We start from the raw sequence: 22,169 nt of genomic DNA, 5'->3' as shown, positions 1-22,169 counted from the left end.
ATTCCTAATATATCTTTCCAGGTTTGTCCTAATGCTCTCACAATGGAAGTATTCACACTGGACATTCTGGAGTACTGATTCTCAGTTTGGCAGTAATGAACAGGTCTTCTATAGAGCAACCTCCCCTAGCCTAGTGCCTTCCCAATATTATGGACTACAACTGATGGAAGTTGAAGTCCAAAAATATCTGGAGGGCACCAGGTTGGAGAAGGCTGCTATACCGAATGGATGAAATTCACTAATTGTGTCACATACATAACAAAATTAATTGGGCATACTAAATCAATAATAGCAATTCAGTCCTTGGAAAGAACAATTACCATATGAAGGTTATTCCTACCTTTCACATGCGTGGTTTTTAAATATCTTGTTGCTGTTGATGGCAAACTCCAGAAAGCCAACTGGCTTGGACTTACTTGGACTCTATACTAGCAACATGTATCAGATTAATTTAAATCAAGCCAATCTAAATTATTATCGCCAAGAAAAACATCCATTTAATAATTGATTCAAACCATATTTCCCATTTTGTAATTCATGCATTTCTTGAACAAGCATACGTACCCACTGGTGTCTGTAGTAATTAAACTATATTGGTTGCAACCCTCCCAAAAGCAATCCTATGGCTCCCAGATGGCATATAAGGAGACATAGGATGTTGTTGTTCAGTCGATCAGTCGTGTCCGACTCTTTGTGACCCCATGGACCATAGCACGCCAGGCCTTCCTGTCCTGCGCCCTCTCCCGGAGCGTGCTCAAGTCCATATTCATTGCATCAGTGATGCTATCTAGCCATCTCATCCTCTGCCGTCCCCTTCTCCTTTTCCCTTCAGTCTTTCCCAGCATCAGGGTCTTTTCCAGAGAGTTTTCTCTTCGCATTAGGTGGCCAAAATATTTGAGCTTCAGCTTCAGTATCTGTCCTTCCAATGAGCACTCAGGGTTGATTTCCTTTAGGATGGACTGATTTGACCTCCTTGCAGTCCAGGGGACTCGTAAGAGTCTTCTCCAGCACCACAGTTTGAAAGCATCAATTCTTCGGCGCTCAGCCTTCCTTATAGTCCAGCTCTTACAGCCATACATTACTACTGGGAAAACCATAGCTTTGATTAGACGGACCTTTGTCAGCAAGGTGATGTCTCTGCTTCTTACTATGCTGTCTAGGTTTGCCATAGCTTTCCTCCCAAGGAGCAAGCGTCTTTTAATTTATTATTATTATTATTTATTTATTTCATTTCTATACCGCCCAATAGCCGAAGCTCTCTACATGGCTACAGTCACCGTCTGCGGTGACCTTGGAGCCCAAGAAAGTAAAATCTGTCACTGCTTCCATTTCTTCCCCTTCTATATGCCAGGAAGTGATGGGGCCAGATGCCATGATCTTAGTTTTTGTAATGTTGAGTTTCAAACCAGCTTTTGCACTCTCCTCTTTCACCCTCAACAAGAGGCTCTTGAGATCCTCTTCGCTTTCTGCCATTAGGGTGGTATCGTCTGCATATCGGAGGTTGTTGATAATTCTCCCAGCAATCTTAATTCCGACCTTTGATTCATCCAACCTGGCATTTCTCATGATGTACTCTGCATATAAGTTAAATAAGCAGGGTGACAATATGCAGCCTTGTCGTACTCCTTTCCCAATTTTGAACCACTCGGTTGTTCCATGTCTGGTTCTTACGGTTACTTCTTGACCCTCGTGCAGGTTTCTCAGGAGACAGGTAAGGTGGTCTGGTACTCCCATCACTTTCAGAATTTGCCACAGTTTGTTGTGATCCACACAATCAAAGGCTTTAGCGTAGTCAATGAAGCAGAAATAGATGTTTTTCTGGAATTCTCTTGCTTTCTCCATGATGCAGCGAATGTTGGCGATTTGATCTCTAGTTCCTCTGCCTCTTCGAAACCCAGCTTGTACTTCCGGTAGTTCTCGGTTCGCATACTGCTGAAGCCTTGCTTGTAGGATTTTGAGCATCACCTTGCTGGCATGTGAAATAAGCGCAATTGTGCAGTAGTTTGAATACTCTTTGGCGTTGCCCTTCTTTGGAATTGGAATGTAAACTGACATTTTCCAGTCTTGCGGCCATTGTTGAGTGTTCCAAATTTGTTGGCATATTGAATGCAGCACTTTAACAGCATCATCTTTTAGGATTTTAAATAGCTCAGCTGGAATACTGTCATCTTTGCTAGCTTTGTTGTTACTAATGCTTCCTAAGGCCCACTTGACTTCACTCTCGAGGATGTCCGGCTCAAGTTCAGTGACCATGGCTATCATATCATGGCTATCAGGGACATTCAGATCTTTCCTGTATAGTTCTTCTGTGTATTCTTGCCACCTCTTCTTAATCTCATCTGCATCTGTTAGGTCCCTGCCTTCTTTGTCCTTTATCATGCCCGTCTTTGCACAAAATGTTCCCTTGAGATCTCCGATTTTCTTGAAGGGATCTCTAGTCTTTCCCATTCTATTGTTTTCCTCGATTTCTTTGCATTGTTCATTTAAGAAGGCCTTCTTGTTTTTCCTTGCTATTCTCTGGAACTCTGCATTCAGTTGGATATATCTTCCCCTTTCTCCCTTGCTTTTCACTTCCCTTCTTTCCTCAGCTACTTGTAAAGCCTCATCAGACAGCCGCTTGGCTTTCTTGCATTTCTTTTTCTTGGGGATGGATTGAGTTGCTGCCTCCTGAACAATGTTACGGACCTCTGTCCATAGTTCCTCAGGCACTCTGTCTATCAGGTCTAATCCCTGAAATCTATTCCTCACCTCCACTGTATATTCATCAGGGATGTGATTTAGGTCATACCTGAATGGTTTAGTGGTTTTCCCTACGTTCTTCAATTTAAGCTGAAATTTTGCAACAAGAAGCTCATGATCTGAGCCACAGTCAGCTCCAGGTCTTGTTTTGACTGACTGTATAGAGCTTCTCCATCTTTGGCTGCAAATTACATAATCAATCTGATTTCGATACTGACGATCTGGTGATGTCCATGTGTAGAGTCGTCTCTTGTGCTGTTGGAAAAGAGTGTTTGCTATGATCAGCGTGTTCTCTTGGCAAAACTCTATTAGCTTTTGTCCTTCTTCATTTTGTACACCAAGGCCATGCCTGCCTGTTATCCCAGTGATTTCTAGACTTCCTACTTTAGCATTCCAATCCCCTATGATGAAGAGGACATCTTTTTTTGGTGTTACTTCTAGAAGGTGTTGTAGGTCTTCATAGAACCGATCAACCTCAGCTTCTTCGGCATCAGTGGTTGGGGCATAGACTTGAATTACTGTGATGTTGAATGGTTTTCCTTGGATTCGTACTGAGATCATTCTATCATTTTTAAGATTGTACCCCAGTACTGCTTTTCCCACCCTTTTGTTGACTATGAGTGCTACTCCATTTCTTCTAAGGGATTCTTGCCCACAATAGGAGATATGATGGTCACCTGAATTAAATTCGCCCATGCCTGTCCATTTTAGTTCACTGATTCCCAAGATGGCGATGTTCAATCTTGCCATCTCACGTTTCACTACCTCCAGCTTACCTTGATTCATTGATCTGATATTCCAGGTCCCTAAACAATATTGTTCTTTACAGCATCGGATTTTCTTTTCACCACCAGACACATCCACAGCTGAGTGTCCTTTCGGCTTTGGCCCAGCCGCTTCACTCTTTCTGGCGCTACTTGGAAATACCGTCTGCTCTTCCCCAGTAGTATATTGGACACCTTCCGACCTGAGGGGCTCATCTTCCAGCGTCATCTCTTTTAGCCTTGTGATACGTTCCATGGGGTTTTCTTGGCAAGAATACTGGAGTGGGTTGCCATTTCCTTCTTCAGTGGACCACATTTTGTCAGAACTCTCTGCCATGACCTGTCCGTCTTGGGTGGCCCGGCACGGCATAGCTTATGGCTTCACTGAGTTACGCAAGCCCCTTTGCCACAACAAGGCAGTGATCCATGAAGGGGAGACATAGGATACTGGGTTCAATTTTCCCAAGGGGAAAATCCCTGCTCACATTTTCATGCGCTTGTGATTGGTCACTTATGGAAGTTTAAGGGTCCTTTACACAACATCATCAACCTCCAAGGCCTCTCCTGTGCATTGTGACCAATATTGCGGCTTTTCCCTTAACGGGAAAATTGTGGTAGTAAATCTGAGTTGCACAATATTGCTGCATGTAAAGTGAGCAGTTGCACTATACCACAGTGCCATCTAGTGGCTGTTTAATAAAACATATAGAACTTACAGAGAAAGGAAATCCTTGAAAAAAGTCAAGGGGAAGCACCTGTAAAGATGCCAAGCTTGATCCCACAAAGAATCTGGAAGCAGAAGCCATGGTAAAGCTGCGGGATAAAAGCATGATGTAGAGAAGCCCTAAGATCACTTACAGAAAAATCCTATGCATGTTTACTCAGAAGTAAGGCAACTGTCTATAGGATTACAGCTTTAATTAAAGATGTGGTCCACAATTTCACATATATAGTTGCAGAGATGTGATCAGTAGAAGTTTTGTAAAGCACCTCTTCCACAAGGTAGTGAAAGATGTTTGGCTGGGATTAAAACCTCACACAGTAAAGTGTGCTAAATTGTGGGTAATGCTGTGTGTCAAACAGTGTTTCTTTGTGAGATGTAACGTAAATGTTCATGCTGTTTGTAGAGAGAGTCATCAATATTCGTAATTTCCCACAACATTACATTCAGTGCCTGATTTATCATATTTATAATGTTTGACCTCAGAAGTCTGTTCCCCAAGCGCTTTCCTTTAAAACAGAAAAGAAACTTTAACACAGAAAAGTGTTTGAAACATGGTCATAAATTCAGTTTAAAATTAATATTTAGAATTTAACGTGATTGTTTTTAATTCAGATTTGATTTTTGAGTGGTGGTGTGTTTTTTAAGTGACACAATACAATTTAAAAACAAAAACAAAACCACATATCTGATTTAAGGAGGTAGTTAAGTACTGATTTTTATCCACCCTGCCACATATTTCATGTCTATTTCAAACGTCTTCGGGGCGAGGGGGCGTTTGAATATTAAGCATGTAGAAAATCCTCAGGGACTCTTTTGGTTCCTGAATGATTAAGGGCCCAGTCCTATGCATGTTTAGAAAGTGCTGGCTGGGGAATGCTGGGAGCTCTAGGACTTTTTTCTGTCTAAACATGTATAGAATTGTGTCCTAAGTCACAGTAGGTTGAGGGCATCTATTGTAGCAGTTCTGCAAGGAAAGTCTCTGTACATGTAAGAAAACCTGGTTCAACCTCTCACCCACCAATTTGAACTCAGCCTGCCTGCCATGAATTACAGCCTGCCAAGGGCTTTACATCCCCTCTGGTTTTACACGCAGGAACAGGAGCTCTAGCAAGGCCTTGGCAGACATGGTAGGTGGGCTAATTTCAGCTCGATGGGAAGTCGCACAGGCCTGGCATAAAAACCATTTCAGAAGACCGAAGCATGCATGATTCCTAGTGTTGTCCATCATTCCAAAGATACTCTCAAAGACAGCCCTGCAGACCTCTAATTTCAACAATGCATGCCATTCTTTTATCTCATCACCATTTGGACAGATAATCAAAGCCAGTGACTCAGTTTGGTAAATCAAGCAGGTGAGAAGCCTTAGGCCAACACCCGTCTCTTGTCATTTCATAATCTGCCTGTTAGCTGGAGAACAGGTCAGCCGCAGTGCATGTTTGTATGAAATGGCAAGTGCAGTACGATAACCCTTGGCAGCGCACTCACCAGCTGTTCTGATCTGCCCCACTGGATGATTCATGGCTCACAGCTGTGAAGGGTTTCAGACTGGAACTTGGGTGGAGATGTTTTGTTTTTACTGATACTGAACACCTGGTTTTCACCCGTATTTCTTCCATAGGAGTACTCCACTGTCATAATCTCAAAGCAAATGTTTGTGTTTTTTCCATGTCGCAAAGATGAAGAATTGTAGTGAGGCTAACACCCCAGTTCTAAACATTTATACCAAGGTATCTTCTTGCAGCACTTAGCAGTGTTATCCTGCGATAACATCTGGAATAGCATCATGTTTTATTAGGTCACCTGGATGTAGCTCAAAAACACACACTGCTAAGCACTTATGTGGCAAGTCTTAGGATGGATTGAGACAAACAGCTGAACTTATCACTGAGATGATGCAAAATGGGTGATCTGTTTTTGTTCAGGAGGGAGGTTGTTTGTTGCTAGACTCAGCCACTTTATGAGAGATGCAACTCAATCCTATCCATGTTTACTCTATTGTAAGCCCTATTACATTCAGTGGACTTACTCCCTGGTAAGTGTGCATAGGATTGCAGCCTCAAGTGCCAGTTCACCCCAGATCTTGAAGGGCAGTGAGATTTTGCAGGCTGCAATCTCACTACTTGACAGCGCCAAACATTCAAATAGCCATCTTGTCCACAAAAACACCCCATGGTGGTTTCTGCATCTTCATTCCTATCTTAAGTGTTCAGATGAATTTACTTTTGATTAAGCTAGCATGCTGCAAACCCTATAGGATTTGATTCCAGAGTAGTCTGACGTCATTGGCTCTGAGCAATCCATGGCACAACTGAATTTTGCTGAAATATTTCCTTTCCTTTCAGCAATTGCTCCCACAGACACCCCAGACTGTTTTTTAGGGCCAATGCACATGGTGCACTTACCCAAATGTTCACGTTTGGGGAGGCTTTTGAAAACAGCTCCTGCGTAGTAAAATTCCGCATGGGCCAGGGTGACAATGTTTGAAACCTGGTTCCTAGTGGGATGGCCTTCATTCCATGGACAAGCTGCACACCAGCAGCTCTTGCAAATATGCTGTGCTTCTGGCAAAATCTCCTTGTGATTGGGGCGCCAACCACAATAATACGATTTCCAAGGCTACTGCCTGTGTGCCATGTAGTAAGGTTTTTAAATATTTGAATCAGCCCTTTGCACATACAAAACAGTCTGGAGATTTGACATGAGATCCCTTTAAAGCAAAAAGTGCTGCCAACAATAGACACCATTTCTTCAACATATTTGCTTAGGCATGTTCAAACATGCTCTAATGGGAGTCTTATGGCAACATCTGGAAATTAGAGAGGAGATGGTATGGCAGTGGAATAGTTGCTTTGCCAATTTGTCTACACTTGACTGTTTCTTTTGTTCTAGTGTGGCTTCTTTGACAGAGCAAGGCCTCCTAGAGATGACATGGCTGACAGAGTGCAACTAACAAGTGACAAGACTACTGATGCATAGAAGAGGAGAGTAGAAACGCGCTAGAGATTTCATATACCAGGAACCTTCCTTTGAACTCAAGACTGCCAAGGTGTTGTTGTAATCTGAACTATGCAGCGTTCTACACATTAAGAACATAAGAAGAGACATGCTGGATGAGACCAAGGGCTTATCTAGTCCAGCATTCTGTTCCCACAACAGCCAAGCAGATGCCTACCACAGATTCCCACAGTGGTCAACCAGATGTCTTATGGGAAGTCCACAAGAGGAAGTGACTGCAATAGCACCATCCCGCTTATGTTCCCCAGCCGCTGGTATGCGGAGGCAGACTGCCTCCAATACTGGAGGGAATTCACCTCCAGCGTGACTAGTAGTCGTTGTTAGCCTTATCCTCCCTGAATTTGTCTAATCCCTTTTTAAAGCCATCCAAGTTGGTGGCCATCACTACATCTTGTGGTAGTGTACATTCACTACATAATAACTACAGACGGCAGAAAAGAACATTATCACTGTCTCAAAAACATATCCAGCTGATGAACAAAAAATGTTCTCAAAAATCATTTCAGCCATTTAAAACCGTGATAGATTTTTCACAACACATGGGGTGATTAATGCACGGTCAGGTCTGAACCATGGGGGATAAAAAGCCTTTGTTGCTGTGTGACTTAAAGATGAGCAAGACAAAATGTTCAAACTCTACTGAACAGTGACAGAACATTGTGGCAGCTCCCTAAGGACAAAACGTCTATGCAACTTTGGCTCAGGGAGACAAGCAATATTGTTGGTACTGTGAAAGTACTTCTGAAAAGCAAAAGCAGCCTTTAAAAATACTTTTTGTAAGTGAGGCACAACTATTTATTTCTCCATCTTTTGTAGACTTGGCATCCTAACAAAAAATAGGTTCTGAAGTTTTATACTCATGGTAACAGCATCACTATTTCTTATGTAAATAGAGTGACTGTATCCTGCACATTTCATATACCAGTTATAAGTGTTTGGAGAGAAGCAGAATTACATATTATTTTATAGGATGGAGATTCTTAGAATCATGGGCCTGGGAAAGGACCCTGAAGATTATCTAGTTCAACCCTGATCCCTATGGAATAGAACATAGGGCTTTCCACTTAATCACATCACACCATGAACACAACTGATTAAGGTCATTCACTTTCACCTAAGAGTCAAGCACAGAAAAGTCTGCTGTCCCATGCCAGAGATAATGGTAGGAAAAGACGTAGTAAATGGTCTATATTCTACTAATTCTAGTAGAATTATTCTACTAGTACAATCCAGTTGTTCTTAGCAAATGAGCCAAACCACACACTATAAGGGGAGGCAAAGAAAAAAGCCAGCTAGCAAACCCGATTTGGGAGAAAGCATCCTACATAAATTAAATAAGATCAATTAAGCCTTGGCATTGATGCAAACTCTACTCACCAACCCTTGCTGAGAAAAGTTCTTTGGCTCACTAACACAAGTCCACCATATTCAACATCTTCCAATTAGAACAGCCACTGATGATTCCGTAGAAGGAAAAATACTCCCAAGATTTAAGGCCAAACAAACCTTCATAATCCCAACGTGGCACATCTGGCTAGCAGATTAAAAATTGTAAAATGGCCTTCCTAAATTTTCCCAAATCTCTTTTAAAACCCATGTGGGACTTGTGTCTTTTATTTTGTGTTCTGTTTTTGCTCCCATAATGTTTCTAGAGAGTTCACTTTCCCCCAGAATTTTACTTAGTGATTATGCTTTCCATCCTCAGTTTATAAGTGGACAGATTAAAGACCCAAGTTCTTGTACTTATGCATGACTGTTCTGGGCATGGAAGCTCCAGTCTGTGTACAAAACTCCTCCACATGCAATGGCTTTCTATTAGTTTCTATGGAGAAAGCCAATCTGTGTGCATTCCTCCTCATGTATAAAAATAAACAGGGTACAACTGAGATTAATTTGGGCACTATGCATATTAAAAAACCATGTGCACAACTGATTTCTGAACTGGGATTATCTTTTTTATTATCTTTATTACTATTAGTATCATTCACAGTTGACTTTTATTTCTCTGTTGACTTTTATGAACCCTCTTTCAACTGTAGGCTGCAACTCAGCAGTCACTGGACCAACTCCAGCAAAATTTCCAAGGTGTCCTATAAACACCAGCCTTTGCCAAAGCCACCAGTCTGTAGCTTTGTAATGGCTGGACCAGAGTACCTTCCACTGACATGGTAGGCCTCACTTAGCAATGAATTCCAAATATGTTTGTTCAAAACATCTGGATGAATTTTTGAACTTTCCATACTCCCTTTGTCTACTCACATCTTTTGAATCTAAAAGTAAAATATTGAATGTAGAAGTGTTTGTTCTTCTCAACTACTCGCTCTCTTCCCTTCCCCCTGGCTGGTTGGTTGATGTCCTGTTTGGCACCAATGTCCTAGTAAATTGTTCCAATAATCCCAAGTTTTGTTTTGCCAAAAACCAAAACAACTTTGTAGTGTCATCAGGCTGGAAAGGGAGGAAAGTCTATTGATGCCTGAGCCCTCCATTCTGCTTCTAGAGCCCTATGAGCATCCGGAACCAAAACTTTTCTGACTTTTCTTCTTCTTCAGACAAGGGAAAGGATTAGCCAGCATCACACCTTGTGTATCTCGTGACACTTCAAAAGGTTCCATAGGGTATCCCATTTTCTGGCCACAGCCAAGCTTCTCTTAAAGAGCCCCCAAACAATTTTCTAGCCCTGTATCTGGAGGACACCAAGCTGGGGAAGGTTGGGAAAGAAAATATCAGGAACTGAATCCCTAACATAATTCTTAACATAGGCCAGTAAGATAATTGTGGATTTCTAACTATACTTTAAAAGGCTTCTTTTTAACGTCTACCAGGAGGAGACTTTTGCTTTTTCAGTTCAATCCTATGGGATAAAATGGAATGTATTTCCAAGACTGGTTGCACTGATGCGGTGCCGGCTCTAGGTTTTTGAGAGCCCTTGGGCAAGACACCCTCAATGCCCCCCCCTTCACTGTCAGTCTGCATTCTCAATACTGCTATTGCTCCTCATCCCCTTTACAGTATGCTACCGCTTGCTTGATAAGCAGACAGCCAGTGAGCAAGGAGGCAGCAGCATCTCCTGCTCCTCCTCCTCACCACCACCGTTGTCTGGGCCAGAGAGAGAGGCAGATGAACAAGCAGGTTGCAGTGGTGAAGAAGAGAAGCAACAACAGGGGGCCTTTTTCAGTGAGCCTCTGCTGGGACATGGATGCTCATCAGGGCCCCACCATGCCTACTCTTGATGCCAGCTCCGTGTTTAAGTCCAAATACACTCCATCCTTCCATCCATCCTTCCATCCATCCTAAATCCCAGTATATATAAACGAACTGTCCTTTGAATGCTGTAAAATTGGATATGATAATGCTATCTGTGAGCTTACAGCAAGGGTTATCTTGTTTCACATGAATGTGAAACCATGGGGAGTCCTTATGGAAATCAAAGAATTTTGTCAGGGGGAAGTTCAAACCTTATCTTGGTGGTTTTTAAATTGAGGGTGCTTGTAATTCCTCAGAAGCTTTTCAGGGCTGCTCAACAAGAAAAGGCCAATATTGGAGAGCAAACGTTTGGACCAATATCACTCTCTCCATGCCGTACCCCCCGCCCCATGCCATACCCAATTTCAAGCGTGTGTGAGCTACAAATACACAAAGTGTATTTCCAGTTCATGAGTGAGTATGGCAAGGTCTCACAGGCTTAGGATGGCCAAGTGCCCTACTTTACAAAGGACAGTCCTCTGTCTGAAGGCATCCTTTATTTAAAGGGCTTTCCAGTCCAAGTCCAATTTAAAGATAAAGAACCATAAGGAGTTTCCCATCCACAGGAAGAACCTGAACAGCAGACTGAGCAGGCACACAGCTCACCTGGTCATAGTGTCCCACAATGTTGTGAGATGGATTATATTTCTATTTAAATTATAACTCTTCCTAAAATTGCATTGCTACCTATAAATTAGCATTTGCAAATGTTATGCAGACCTGTTTCTTCTTTTGTGCTGATGCATTTCCTCCTTTTTGGCAATGTGTACCTGGCTATCCAAAGCACGCTGGCCTGAATGCAGTCCAGAAACCACTGCAACATGCAAACTAAAGGCTTTACAGCAGATATTTGACCAGTCTATGTGAAAAGGATTCTCTGAGGGAATGAAGTTTAAAAACTGCTGCTCTGCCCTGGTAACTTCAGTCAGGTAGCCATATTAGTCTGTAAAAGTACAGTTTGTTTCAATTCTGTGACAGTTTAAGATCAGCAAAGTGGCCATAAACAAATGTTTACCTGAGAATAATATTTCATCCATCCAAGGAAGAGGGCAGTAGTGCACAGAAAGTTATGCCAGCATCCAGTGGTGGACCACTTTTGGCCTTCCAAACATTTTAGTCCACAACTCCCATCAGCCCTAGCTAGCAGCCAACGGTGAAGGATGATGAGGTTGTAGGCCAAAACATCTGGAGGGCCACAAGTTGCCCACCCCTTCCATAATCAATCTGCTAGAGTTTAAGGTGCCAGAAGACTCTGTTGTATTGGTCCTATCCTGAGACAACCACCTGCTCTGCCATCAGATTTACTGTGCGCCTGCATTACTACAGAGACCCACTCAGGAAAAGAATCCGTTTTAGAATGAATCCAGAAAGGGGCTGCCTTGTGCTAAAGCCTGTTTACTTTTCTGTGCTCTTGTAACAAGCAAAGGATGGTCATCCCAACTATAAAAACTGTTCTGCAGATTTCTGCACCTTACTCCGTTTATTCATATCCATCCATATAAACACAGTGAATTATATCTCTCTTGTAAATCGTGAATTATTGCGTTATAATCATAGTTATAGTCACCCAGAACAATGGCTTGTCTGAACACATGCACATCAACTACACAACCACCATCTTAGATGGATGAAATATCATTAAGAAATGTGGAATATATTGTTTTCGTATGTGCAATACTTTATATTATCTATGTACCTGGTGCATGTTTACACTGGCATTTGTGTGTGTGTTTTTAAAAAAAATGGATATATTGATGAACAAATAAAGAATTAAATCCTCTATCTTATTGTCAGGCTTTGTTAGCATGTGTTTAAAATGTTTTCAGTTTTATATGTACCCTCTGATGAGACAAGATGAATTAACAGTCGGTGGAACTAGTCCATTGCTTCCCTAGGGCTATGGGAAGTCTACTACTTACTTTGCCCAGAAGGCCAGCCCAATGTGTCTTCCACAAAGCCTGGCCCATTCATTTCAATACAGGAGACAGATCCTTTACATGTCCTAGAAGTCTGCTTTCCATCAAAATGAATGGGATCAACAGAGTACAAGAGAGCTACCAGGCAAACATTGAAGCAGCCAGACCAATTGGGATTGAAGTGAATGCGTATTTCATTCAGTTCCTGGTCATTCACATTTATTCTAATGAAGAGCAAAAAACTGGAAGCTACAGAAATAGAAACAACAACATCAGTCATAGCTAGCCTGGCTGGAGTCCATTTGTTGCAGCTGCACGGTGTCACAAAAAAGCAAGTGAGAAGAGCATGAGTTGACATTGCTTACTTTGAGAAAAGCTTTCTTTTCAGATTTCTATTCCTTGGCATAATACACTCCCTCTCACAGTAACATTTGTAACTTTATGCTGTCAAGGACTGTAGCTTTTCAGCAGTTTCCTTAGATTTGTAGATATAAATTGGAAATTGAAAGCTCAGCAGTTCTATGTATGAGCGATTCTATATAGGCATGAGTATGATCAGGATTTAATATGAGCTGGTGCTCAGGCTATGGAACATGGTCAATGTACTATATTTAATTCCTGGAACATATATGTCAGTTGATAAGATGGCGCACATTGGCTGGGTTTTTTTGGTCTGACCTTGAAGACCAAATGAAATGTCCAGGAGAAACAGAAAGGGAGAAAAAGTGAAAAGAGGAGAACTAAACTCCTTCTTACTAGGGCAACCAAAGCGATGTGATAAATATTGACACATATGGTGATATATAAGAATAAGATTACACTGGCATGCTAGGCCCTCCATCGCGGTGTGCAGCTACAGATGCAGGAGAGATCAGGAGAGCCATTTTGGATCTGGAAGGGCTAGACTCACAAGAAGGTTCAAACTCCCACTCTAGGATAGATTCAAGATAAAACTGCACTTCTTAAAAAGGAGGGTGCTTTAAGAACATTTTGCTTTAGTTATTATACATCATAATAATTAAAGCAAGATTCTTCTCAGACGATAGTCAGCAGCCCTCCTTTTTCTTTTCCTTTTTTAAAAGTAGGATGTTGTGCCTTTGCCATGCAGACAATTTAATTGTGCCCCCCCCCCAAACTGCAGTATTGTAGAAATTGTGTTGGCCGTAGATGTAGGCCAGGGGTAGGCAACATGTGCCCGTGGGCACCTTTTCTGACACCCCCCAAAGTGCTCTACCCATCCCACTTTTTATTTGTTTAGTGTGTTGGGGATCAAACCCCACCTCTACCTTGTACTCAGTCTTGTGGGCAGGTTATGTGTTCTTTGTGATTAGCCATGCCTGTCATGGCAGCCATGTTATGGTGATGCCCAACACAGTTCCTCAAGTTGCCAAATGTGCTCAAGGGTCCAAAAGGGTTGCCTATCCATGATGTAGATGCGTCTGATGAAAAATCACATGTGGTCTAGAACATGAGGGGAGGCTGTGATAGGGAGCAATAGGTAGAAATATATCTCATCCAGTCTGATATACCTTCATTAGTTCCTAGTCCATTTCCAAGCACAATTCAAAGTGCTAGTGTTTATCTTTAAAGCCCTGAATGACTTGGGACAAAGGTACCTAAAGGGAATGCCTGCCTCCTCCTCAGCATGCTGAAATCATCCTCTGAGACCCTCCTCCAGGTGACCAGGCCATCAGAAGAGAAGTGGGTGGTGACCGGAAAAAGGGTGTTTTCAATAGTGGCATCTCATGGAATTCTCTCTCCAGGCAAGCTCACCTGGTGCCTATTTTGTTATGTTTATAGCACCTGTTATGATTTTATTACAGCCAGGTTTTTTTACCTACTATTTTTATGCTTTTTAATATTCTTACTGTCTTGCTATGATATTTGTTTTGTATCTGTTGTGTAAGCCACCTTAAGGATATAGTGGGCTGGGTCCAGACTTACTTTGAGTAGACCAGGAGTGGGCAAGATGTGGCTCATGGGCCGCATGTAGCCCCTGACCCCCTGGTGTGGCATGCACCACACCACTGAATTTTGCAGCGGATCACAATTTGTAGCGCTACGGGGTGCTAAAAGGGTCTATAGCCAAATTTGCCAGATGTAGGCCTTTCAGCTCACTGTTGTGGTTTGCTACCAAATTTTAGCAGAAAATTGCTGCTCCCCCCTCACTCCATCACCCTAGAGCATGTCGGGTGGCCCATGGACTGCAGCCCATGGGGGATTGGAGGGGAAAAGTGGCCCCCAGGCATCCTGCAGTTGCCCACCCTTGGAGAAGACCCACTGAAATCAATGGAACTTAAGAAATCATTGGGACTTAACCCAATGAAGGGTAGCATAGACTTTTACAAAATAAAATAAATAAATAATGCATGCCCCATGCCTCTGAATTGTGCTGAGAATAGCTATACCACCCTTGAATCTGGATACTTACAAATGAATATCCCAAGCAAATTACTCCATGCAGTACCAGCTACACCTAGAACCTAGAGTAAGAAGCCCAAGGTTGTATGAACTGTTTAATCATTTATTTTCTTGTAACTGCCATTGCCAGATACATGAGCATCTGGGAACTGCTATAAAGCTTCTCTTAAAAGTCAGAGATCAACAGGACAATGGAGAGTCCTAAACAGACAATCATGCTAGGTACTTCAGTGATTGTAGCAAACGTTCTTTTCTCCAAAAAAAAAAAAAGAGAGAGAGAAAATGCTTGACATACTGCCTCAAGATATTGTTTATGAGCAAGTTCTTTATTTATGCTTGCTGGCAAACATCCATGTTGAAATGCCGTCTGAAGTTAGTGCCTCTTGACAATATAAAGTCTTGACTTCAGCTTATGCCGGCGCCATGATGTGACACAGCAGGAATGTTTTTAATATCTAAGGACTGGTGCTTGTTTTGACTGACTTCACATTGTATTGCAGAGACATTGCTGTTCAGTGTTGCTGCCCTACTGTGTGCAAAAAAGAAGAAGAAGCTGATTCAAGAAAGAACAGGAAAATATTTAAGTTCAACATTTGGTTCACCCCCGTTGTATTCCACAGGCAGCAGTTACCCAAAAGTTTATCCGATCAGGATGTTTAGTACAGACCATACTCTAATTTTTTCCTTTTTAAACAGGCCCATGTCAATGTGGTATTGCTTTTCCAGAAAGAATCTTCTCCGCAGGCCAAGAACACTGAGGAATCCCCTGGAGATGATCACAATAATTCAGAGTTTCCTTGTCTGCTCGTTACCTTTCATCAAATTGAAACTGTTGTGAAACCCAAAGCATCACTGATTTTCATCTGCAGGAGAACCTCCTGTCCTTTCTTTCATCCAAGATCTAGAAACACATTGAGTACTGTTTTGAGATAAGCAAGTTGTAACAACATCCACATCAGGAGTGGGAAACTAGATTCAGGTGGGGGGCCTGGTAACCCCCCACCCAGTCCTCCATGGTCCAACTGGGGGCAGGGGGAGGGCAGGGCCACATGCCCTGACACCATTTGGTCCCCAGCTGACACATCCAGTTAGTGGAGCATCCAATTAGAATCCCCTTGTTATCAGAGATAACATTGGGAGGGGGAGTCCCTGTTATCTCCCATCACAGATCAAAGACAAGAAGGGGAGTCCTCTCCCTGCCTCCGCCCCAAGCCCCTCCAGGCCAGGGGGCAGGGCTTTGGGAGGAGAGTGGGCAGGGCCCACAGAGGGAGCCTAAGCATCCATGGACTGGATGGGGAACCTTCATAGGTCAGAGGTTGCCCATCCCTGCTCTGTGCATTTGGGAGAAGAAGCAAAGACACCTTCCTGTTTATCATCATGGAAGCTTCTGACTTTGGCATTAGAGGGTACATCCCATAGTTTGCAATGTGTGTGATTATGGCCATTCAGATTTGTAAACTCCTTGCCTATATAATGGGTGGTTTAAATGCCTTACATACAGCCTGATTGTAAAGTACTGCACTGGCAAATAAGCAGTTAGGATGGGGCAACTGATCTAACACAGCAGGTCTGCATTATGAGAATATGATGATACACACATATTAAAGTGGATTAGCAACACCACAAAAGCAGATATGAGGCTCAGATATTTAGAACTTTTAGGAACTTCAAGGAAATTGCTGCATATACATTTTCTGTTGAGCACCAAATATGTGTTTGGAGCAGGTAGTTTAATCACTGGATATATCATTATTATATAAAACTCATCCAAAGACTATTGGTTATTATTTCTCAGCCCATTGTAAATTGAATATGAAAGTGGCTGGTTCCTAACAGTTCATCTTTGCCTCACTAAAAGGCAATGGTTATTACTGATGTAATGTAGTAACCTACTCAGTGAACTACGGACAGCAGGACTGAGGTTGGACTTCATTCCTAAACAGGCTAGAAGGTCTGTTTATTCCATTACCATCAGCCTGAAACCAGCTGAACTCATATTTCAAGGAAAACATTAAGGAATTTCAATGCCATCCAATAATTATTTCCCAAGCTGTTGTACAAAGTCCGTCAGGTGGGTGGGAGCTATTAATATTCAATAAACCTCCTTACCACTTCACATCCGTGGGTCCTATAGGGACCTGTCCTGTGTTCTTATTAAAGGATACTGTTTATTAAAGGATTCTATGGGTAGTATCCAATGTTAGTTCTATGTACAGTAGACCCATTAAAATAAATGTCTAGTCACAGCTAACTTAAGTTCCAACTATTTAAATGGGTCTACTCTATGTAGGACTAACATTGGATTAGTCCTACATAGAGTAGGACCCTATAACACCTATGGAACTAGGCTATACCATTTTCTTCAGGAGCAAAAATAGCCATGCTTTTGACATTGTTTTTCATTAGCCAATATATTATACCTGTTTCTGACAATTGGCTACCATGCCCCAACCCAAGGGCCTAGAGGAAACGGTAGGATCAAATCAATACTTGGATTGCATCAGCAGCATTGTGTGTGCATGTGGGGATGGGGTTAATCATTATAGAGGTGGACCTGTAAGACCAGGTCCAACAGAGTCTTTGCAGCAAGATATACCATCAAAATGTACATGAAGTTCTATGGGGATGGGAATCACTCTGTCCACAAGGGCTACCCTATTCCTTTCAGTGGAGGGTGCAGTTCTCTCTGTGTATTGTATTCATTTGTACATGCAGATTTGGCCTCTCCATTGTGCCTGGATAGTTGTTTAGATGCGAGCTTGCGGTGGGTGTCAAACTGGCGCAGTGGGGAATTTTGAAGTGCAGCTGCTCATGATGACAGCCCCCATAGCTACACCCCCTAGAGTCCAAACGTTCAGGCAGCTGTGCTGATCCAGGTCAACAAACCAGTTCTAGCAGTTTTCATCTCCACTAGGAGCAAGCCTTTTGTAAAGTTAATGGGTCTTGATTGCTCATTCAAGACCAAGACACCATTACAACAGGGACCAATATATAGTTGCTGGGAAAATTTATTTCCTCACCCACCCACCTACCCCGCAGGTACTGTGTAGATTGCAGCTACGCTCAAAGGGAACAGGGAAGTTTGGGGGGGCAGGGGTAGCAGATGATGTTGGCAACCCTACAAATAAAAAAGTGCCAGCACCACGTCCCTGCGAGCTGTGGCTGCACTACATCACACTACAGGTAACCAAAAACTGAGAATGAATTAATCTGCACTGCCATCAGTCTCTAGCCAAGTGAGAAAACCTGCAGGGAGCAAGCCTTACATGGATAGGCCAGAGTGGGTCTGGTAATACGCCATGACTCCTATAGGAGCTTCCCGTTCATGGCTGTTTGCTTGTCTAAACAATGAAGAGATATGCTTCTGCTGCCCAGGAGCTGGGTCTAACAGCAGGAGGGTGGACAGGCAGTATCCAGCCCAAGGAAAGCTCTCATTTCAAGTTTCCAGCATAAACCAGCATCCAACTTGTCAACAACATCTTCTAATTACTCTTTGTTGGGGATGCTAAGAGTCTGGGTTGTGCTACTGTAAGATCCAACTGGGTATAGCAGGACAGAGTTGGGAGAAACTCTTGAAAATATGTCTTCACTGAAATGATTTATAAAGACAAATGCATATTGATTGATATAAAAGAGGCAAATATTTTTTTAACTCAAACTGATTGTTTAAAACATTGAATATTTGCTCAAAGGAGCTCCCAGATAATTTTTCTGTAAATGCTGGGGAAAGACCACTGAGTTCCATAGTATGGAATACCAATCTTTTGATGGATGCTTTCTCCCTATTGACTTGAATCATAGCTCCACTCTTGTAGAACACAAACTTCAAAAATGTTCAGGATGCTTTCATACGTCTTTAATAAATCTTAAAAATAACACAACCCAAAGCAAAATGAAAGCAGTTTACCCTGATGTTTTTATGCCCTAACAGAGAGCCAGGATAAATTAATGTCTCTATCTTTCTATCTAGTATATTTTGTGTGCGTATTTGCAAATGTGCATACTGCAGTAGTAATGTATGGCTGTGAGAGCTGGACTATAAGAAAGGCTGAGCGCCGAAGAATTGATGCTTTCGAACTGTGGTGCTGGAGAAGACTCTTACGAGTCCCCTGGACTGCAAGGAGGTCAAATCAGTCCATCCTAAAGGAAATCAACCCTGAGTGCTCATTGGAAGGACAGATAATGAAGCTGAAGCTCCAATATTTTGGCCACCTAATGCGAAGAGAAAACTCCCTGGAAAAGACTCTGATGCTGGGAAAGACTGAAGGCAAAAGGAGAAGGGGACGGCAGAGGATGAGATGGCTAGATAGCATCACGGATGCAATGAATATGAACTTGAGCACGCTCCGGGAGAGGGCGCAGGACAGGAAGGCCTGGCGTGCTATGGTCCATGGGGTCACGAAGAGTCGGACACGACTGAACGACTGAACAACAACAACAACAACAACAACAAATACTGCAAATTTATAAATCCAACCTTCACCATACTTATTCAGGGGGGGGGATTCATAGGAATGGAGAAGGCTGTGGGGGCTATGTGGGCTAGCCTTGCCCACATGGGAGGAGGGGGGAGGTGGCGCATGATTTTAGCAGTGGGGGGCAGCTAACACATACAGCTCCCTCTGTGCATTCTTTCAATACATGCAGGGGGCCATGCATACCTCCCTCTTGAAAGAAAGCTAACGGCCTGTTAATCATAGCAAAATGCCCTCCCACCCAGATCAATGCTGCAATCTCCATTTATGCATTTAATCAATGTTTCACATGGGGACAAAAACTGTGTGCCCCCTGTCCCATAATCATCAGCAATGATCCCAGGAGAGTTGTGTGGGAAGAAGAGGTGTATTTGAATCCCCATGCAGAATCCTATCTCCTCCTTTTCCCTTCATTCGTGATGGCTCTTCTCAACACTTCAAAGCCATTCGTTACACTACAACAGGGGATACAAAAGTGCAGCCTATGGGCCACAGTCAGCCCCCACCCCAAGCCTTGTCTGGTGGCCACACATCCCCAGCATCTGCTGCTGCTGAAAAAATGAGGAAAAGCGGGGTGAGGGGGAACAGATTCTATGGCTCCTGCCATAAAAGCCTCACTCCTAGAGTGTCCTTGGAACATCCTAGGAAGCTGAGCATGAAGGGTCCTGCCAGCTTCCAAGGATGCTATGGGAATGCAGCTCCTATGGCAGGAACCACAGAGCCTGTTCCTAGAGCATTTTTTCCTCTCTCTAGTTTGGAGGCTGGGTTGGGGTGACTGGGGAGGAAGGGCTTCAACACCTTGGTGCTGTGACATGGAACAGATGTTGCTGCAAGATCACTATCTGTTACTGCTGTGTGAGTGAGTGAGTGAGTGAGTGAGTGAGTGAGTGAGTGAGTGAGTGGTAGTTTGAGGATGTGTGTGTGTGTGTGTCAGTGGTGTGTGAGTGTAGGCATATGTGCTCATGTGCACACATGTGGCCACCCCACCCCACCCCCAGCAGGCAGCTGATGTCTTGCTTCGACATTAAAGGTGCTGAAGTTAGATTGTTCGTGTACTGGTTAGATAGTTGGACTGGGATTTAAGAGATCCAGGTTCTAGTCCCCACTCGCCCATTAGGCTCTCTGGGTAACTGGTCCAGCCACTTATGCTCAATCTAACCTACCTCACAGGATTGTTGTGAGGATAAAATAGAGAGGAGATGGACCAGGTGAGCCACCTTGGGTTCCTTGGAGGAAAATAGCTGGGATATAAATGTAATAATAAATAAATAAAATACATGTGGCCCTCAGGGTCAAATAGGTTGTGCGCCTGTACACTTCAACATAATAGCACTAGGTTCGCATAACCACAACAAGAAGCCACCAAAGTCCACATCTGCATTCCTCTATTACTCTTTCCCTTCCTTACATGATGATCATGAAAGCGATGACTGAGAGGTAAAGGAGAACAAGCAATTTGCTTTCTCTCCTTGCTCTACCAATTTGTCTCCTCTGCCTCTAGCTTAGCCTCTGCCTCCCCAAAGATACATGGAGACTGTAACTCCTAGAAAGTGACTTCTTGCAGGTACAGGAGTCATAGAATCATAGAACCATAGAATAGTAGGGTTGGAAGGGGCCTATAAGACCATCAAGTCCAACCCCCTTCTCAGTGGAGGAATCCAAGTCAGAGCATCCCTGACAGATGGCTGTCCAGCCTCGTCTTGAAGGCCTCCAGTGTGGGAGAGCCCACCACCTCCCTAGCTCATTGGTTCCATTGTCGTATTGCTCTAACAGTCAGGACGTTTTTCCTGATGTTCAGCCAGAATCTGGCTTCCTGTAACTTGAGCCCATTATTCCATGTCCTGCACCCTGGGATGATCGAGAAGAGATCCTGGCCTTCCTCTCTGTGACAACCTTTCAAGTACTTGAAGAGCGCGATCATCTCTCCCCTCAGTCTTCTCTTCTCAAGGCTAAACAGGCCCAGTTCTTTCAGTCTCTCCTCGTAGGGCTTTGTTTCCAGTCCCCTGATCATCTTTGTTGCCCTCCTCTGAACCCTCTTCAGCTTGCCTGCATCCTTCTTAAAGTGCGGTACCCAGAACTGGACACAATACTCCAGATGAGGCCTAACCAGTGGTGAGTAGAGGGGAACTAGTACTTCCTGGCATTTGGAAGCTATGCGTCTATTATTGCAGCCACATCACGTTGTTGGCTCATATTCAGCTTGTGATTGACAATAATTCCAAGATCCTTCTCGCTTGTAGTATGGTTGAGCCACGTATCGCCCATCTTGAAGCTGTGTATTTAGTTTCTTTTTCCTAGGTGCAGAACTTGGCATTTATCCCTATTAAATATCATTCTGTTGTTTTCTGCCCAGCGCTCCAGTCTATCCAGATCACTTTGAATTTTGTTTCTGTCTTCCAAAGTATTAGCTATCCTGCCCAACTTTGTGTCATCTGCAAATGTGATCAGCATTCCCTGCACCTCCTCCTTCAAATCATTCATAAAAATGTTGAAGAGCACTGGGCCCAGGACTGAGCCCTGCGGTACCCCACTCGTTACCTCTCCCCAGTTGGAGAAGGTCCCATTGATAAGCACTCTTTGAGTCCGATTCTGTAGCCAACTGTGGATCCACCAGATCGTTGTTTCATCTAGCCCACTTTGAGCTAGTTTGCTCATCAGGATATCATGGGGCATTTTGTCAAAAGCTTTGCTGAAGTCGAGGTATCTTATGTCCACAGCATTCCCACAGGGGAGGTTAGCTGATCAAAACATGAGATCAGATTCGTCTGGCAGGATTTGTTCTTGACAAATCCATCTTGTCTTCGAGTAATCACTGCATTGTTTTCAAGGTGCTTACAGACTGATTGCTTTATCATCTGCTCCAAAATTGTCC

General features: G+C 43.2%; 1 protein-coding gene across 1 annotated transcript in view; it reads left to right on the top strand.

Annotated features, from left to right (window-relative positions):
* ITGA8 (integrin subunit alpha 8) overlaps positions 1–12,266 on the top strand; it is a 181,183-nt gene extending 168,917 nt beyond the window's left edge. The window contains exon 30 of the mRNA XM_084858984.1: positions 7,117–12,266. Within this exon, the coding sequence (XP_084715110.1) occupies positions 7,117–7,203 (87 nt within the window). The 3' untranslated portion in view covers positions 7,204–12,266. The remainder of the gene's footprint in view (positions 1–7,116) is intronic.
* The last annotated feature ends 9,903 nt before the right edge of the window (positions 12,267–22,169 follow it).

The sequence above is a fragment of the Heloderma suspectum genome, chromosome 5 (genome assembly GCF_057233095.1).
Source record: "Heloderma suspectum isolate Gila_16-S chromosome 5, 16-S_ref, whole genome shotgun sequence".
Taxonomy (NCBI): domain Eukaryota; kingdom Metazoa; phylum Chordata; class Lepidosauria; order Squamata; family Helodermatidae; genus Heloderma; species Heloderma suspectum.
This window is presented reverse-complemented; position numbering and strand designations above follow the sequence as displayed.